Genomic DNA, 3,791 nt, shown 5'->3' with positions numbered 1-3,791 from the left:
ACAGAAAAGAATTGAAAAGAAAAGGTTGTACTTATTGAAAAGATCACAGATGCCTGTCCTTCGAAATTAATATATATTCCATATGAAGTTTCACCCCAGCGACAAAGTCTTATTTGCTGAAATGAAGTTTCACCCCATCGACAAAGTCTTATTTGCCGAAATGTCTTCTAAGTTGAATATGTAGATAGAATGCATCTTTGAAAAGTCTCACGCTACCATTTTCCAAAAAATACATGCCAATTAGACCATACTGTATAGAGGATTCACGGGAAGCCAGAATTAGATCGAAACAGTAGGACGGATCAAGCTTCACTTCGATCTAGACCTAAAATCCGAAAGGGTTTTAGCCGATATCCGAAAAGCTTCGGCCGATCTAGACCTAAAATCCGAAAGGGTTTTAGCCGATATCCGAAAAGCTTCAGCCTCTTCGGCCGAAGCAAAACCGATCATGTATAGGATTAAGTAGAAGCAAATAACAAGGGGAATCTTGAATCATAATGTTTCATGTACATGAATAAAGCGAGAGAGAGTGCTCAAATACAGAAAGAAAAAGAATAGAGATAGAGTTCACTTTACGACTCAAAAGGGGATGGAGAAGGCCATCCTAGCTGGCCATCTATTTGATTGCATGGGCAATCTCCCATGTCCCTCCATTTTCACGCACTAAAATTTGACCATCTTCAAAAATTACCTAAGCAATTCTACTATGAACAAAGACATTGGAGAAAAAATAACCACACACACAGAGTGAGCCCACCTCCTTTGAAGGAGGGCCATAGGGCTAGTTTTGAATCAAGGGATCCTCCCATTTGGGGTGGGCTCGCCCCTAGGCCTAATCCATTCGGATCTAAACCACGGAGTCATTTTGTGAGCCATAGCTATCTTGGCTAAGATAGACAGGGCTCCAGCCTGAATAAGTCCCTTGTGTCTTAGTGGTGTCCACCGAGCTGCAATCGTTGCTAGACCCCATGTGCCAAACAAAGGGGGGCCTAAATGGTGGCACATACGGCGGAGCCACCGTTCGAGCCATGATTTGAACAATGTTCTCAGTCTTTGGCCTTTCAATTGGCGACGGGTGCGAGCATGCGAGCCCCAACAGCAGCAACCTTTGTGCATCATCCTCATTGTATTGTCCCTCTAATTGTGGATCGATGGCTTCTAGAATCCGGCCTTCTCTATACAAAGCCCAAACAAGGTCCACCAGAAAGCCCTTATTCGCAGAATTGGGGCGACGGCCACACACCACCTCTAGGACAACGGCCCCAAATCCGAAGACATCAGACTCACGAGTGGCCTTCCCAGTGTGAAAGCACTCAGGTGCGATATAGCCCAATGTTCCGGGGACTCCATTCAACTCAGCATAAGAGGTTTTCTCCTGATCTAGGACTCGAGCCAAGCCGAAGTCCCCTAATCGGGCATTGTAGTCGGAATCGAGCATGATGTTGCTCGCTTTCAGATCACGATGGACGACCTTCTGGTCGTACTCATTGTGGAGGTAGTGTAGGGCCGATGCCACGCCCGCGAGGATGCTGTAGCGTCTTTCCCACTCAAGGCAGCTCTCACCATCGAAGAGGTGTTTGTCCAGGCTTCCGTTAGGCATGTAAGCATAAACTAGGAGCAGCTCTCCTTGCTTGTAACACCATCCTGAGAAGATGGAATATAGATTAAGCTATATGAATGTAAATTTCTCCTTGTTAAGAGAGAAGCCAATACAATGCTATCCTAGTTTTGATAATTTAATACTTTTTAGCTAATACATGGTGGGTTTCTTCTTTTTTTTAAGTAATACATGACTGTTCTTGGATGGAGGCTCCATGGCAGAAGCATCTCTCTTTCATCCTTGATGATCTTTCACTTTGTTGTTACTTTCTCAGTCTTTCAATCTTTATCATAGGCATCTTTTGAATGATCTGAAGTTCTTTAATTAACTCCTTTTTACTTTTCAACGAAAGCTCGCATAGAAAATGAAATGACAGGAAACATTTTATCGCTATATAAATTGTCATGCCTTAAGAGACAAAAATATATGCCAACTGTTGCATTCAGAATGGATGGAACATAAGAGAAGAGACATGTATCTTGAAACTAGTTCAATAATGGTTTAAAAGGGGAAGTCAAATACAAGATCGCTAGATTATACAGAATTGCAGAAGAAAGATGCAAATTAGATGAAGTTATATTACATGTAATAAATTTGCAGCAAAAAAAGTGAGAGAGAAAGAGAGATCCACTTACCTAGTAGCCTCACCAGGTTCCTGTGTCTTAACCTGTTGATCACACTAAGCTCTGCCAAGAAGTCATCCCTCCCTTGTATGGCCTCCCTTGAAAACTTCTTCACAGCCACCACCATATTCTCTTTCTTCAGTGTCCCCTTATACACAGTACCAAACCCACCTTGACCCAACTTCATTTTTTCACTGAAATTATCAGTGGCCCTCTTCAAATCAGAAAATCTAAACTCTCGAGGTGTTCCAGGAAGGCTTCTAAGGTTTTCATGGAGGTTTCTATATTCTTTGTTTCTTCGGCGATACACGAATACCCCAACTGTGATACCCACAACTGATATAACTGCAAAAATGGGTACTCCAATTGCTAAAACAAGTCTAAGCCATGGATACTGATCATCTTCAGGCAATTTCTCAACTGAGAGATCCCATTTCACCACACAATTCAGTTGAGCTCCATCACCAGTTGATGCCGAGAATCCGAAATGAGAAACCTTTTCAACATAATTGGATAGATCAACTATTTCTGATAGGATCGGATTATCAGGCTTTTGGGTCTCCTTTTCTCTCTCTATAAACACATTCAAGAGCATAGAAGAGGCATTGTACTCCACCCACGCTCGATAATTTATACCATCTGGTGGAGTGAGGTTAAGAGCCATCTTAGAAAGAGAGAAAGTTTTGTTTGAAATAACAGAGTTTAGATCCAACCCAACATGGTTATCATCCGGATCGAAGCTATCTTTAACTGTGTCAAATTCAATAGCGAAAAAATGGTTGGATGCATTCCCATCGATGGATGAGTTCGTGAGGCCAAGCCATTGGCCTGAGCTATTTTCAGGAACTGTAAAATCAGGCAAAATAGCAAAAGCCAGGCCTTCACCCACGGTTACGTTTGGCTGTCTATATGTGTTGAAAACAAAGGTAGAGTTAAAGGAAGCCATGGTTTTTTCACCTGTCGAGCTTTGATCCCAAAGTCTGAATCGTGACTTCAATACCACACGAGCTGATTTGTGGGTTAAGGAGTAATCTGAATTGACTGTATCTGGAGTGACTTGGAGAGCTCCATTATTAATGGTTGCATTGTTTTCAAATTGGAAATCGCCACGATTGGCTTCGTTGAAGTTTGGGTAACTCATTGTGATGAGGGGGTAAGCATGAGAGAGATATACATGGGTGACAAGGAAGAGAGAGAAGAGGATGAGCTTCTCCGCAGAAGCCATGGCATCCACTTTTCTTCTGTGTGTGTTTATGGGGGTGGGGAGGGGAAGAGGGGAGGCGGAAGAATATGTATGTATATGGGGGAGCTGAGCTCCTTTTTCAATGCGTTTAGGTGTTTCTTTCGGCCTGTGAATTTGCCTCAGTAGCTTCCTTTCCGAATTTATTTTCTATTTAAGTTCAACAATAGAGAGGGTGGTCAAACTGAGGTGCCCGTATACACTTTATTTATTTATTTAGTGAGAGAGGAGAGGGGACGGGCCCATGACGCAACATTTCCTATTGGCCCATGAGGCAAACCAATAAATATTATTGTAAAGTAAGAAATGTTATCCTTTTTCCGAGGAT

General features: G+C 42.5%; 1 protein-coding gene across 1 annotated transcript; it reads right to left on the bottom strand.

Moving 5' to 3' along the window:
- Window positions 1-465: 465 nt before the first annotated feature.
- LOC18439615 (putative L-type lectin-domain containing receptor kinase S.5) lies at window positions 466-3,484 on the bottom strand. Its single transcript, XM_006849777.4, has 2 exons — window positions 2,236-3,484; window positions 466-1,644 (listed from the first exon to the last, which is right to left on the bottom strand). Exons 1-2 carry the CDS (start codon window positions 3,446-3,448, stop codon window positions 848-850), a joined length of 2,010 nt encoding a protein of 669 aa, XP_006849840.1. The 5' UTR covers window positions 3,449-3,484; the 3' UTR covers window positions 466-847.
- Window positions 3,485-3,791: the final 307 nt, after the last annotated feature.

Source organism: Amborella trichopoda, chromosome 3, assembly GCF_054954075.1.
Source record: "Amborella trichopoda isolate Santa Cruz 75 chromosome 3, AtrichopodaSantaCruz75HAP2 v2.0, whole genome shotgun sequence".
Taxonomy (NCBI): Eukaryota; Viridiplantae; Streptophyta; class Magnoliopsida; order Amborellales; family Amborellaceae; genus Amborella; species Amborella trichopoda.
Note: the sequence above shows the minus strand (reverse complement) of the source record. Positions and strands in the feature narration are given on the sequence as shown.

Excerpts from the sequence above, each read along its gene's own strand:
- LOC18439615 (XM_006849777.4), bottom strand. The coding sequence starts at position 3,448 with ATGGCTTCTGCGGAGAAGCTCATCCTCTTCTCTCTCTTCCTTGTCACC. Across the intron at positions 1,645-2,235 it reads GAACCTGGTGAGGCTACTAG|GATGGTGTTACAAGCAAGGA; the intron begins GTAAGTGGATCT and ends CCATCTTCTCAG.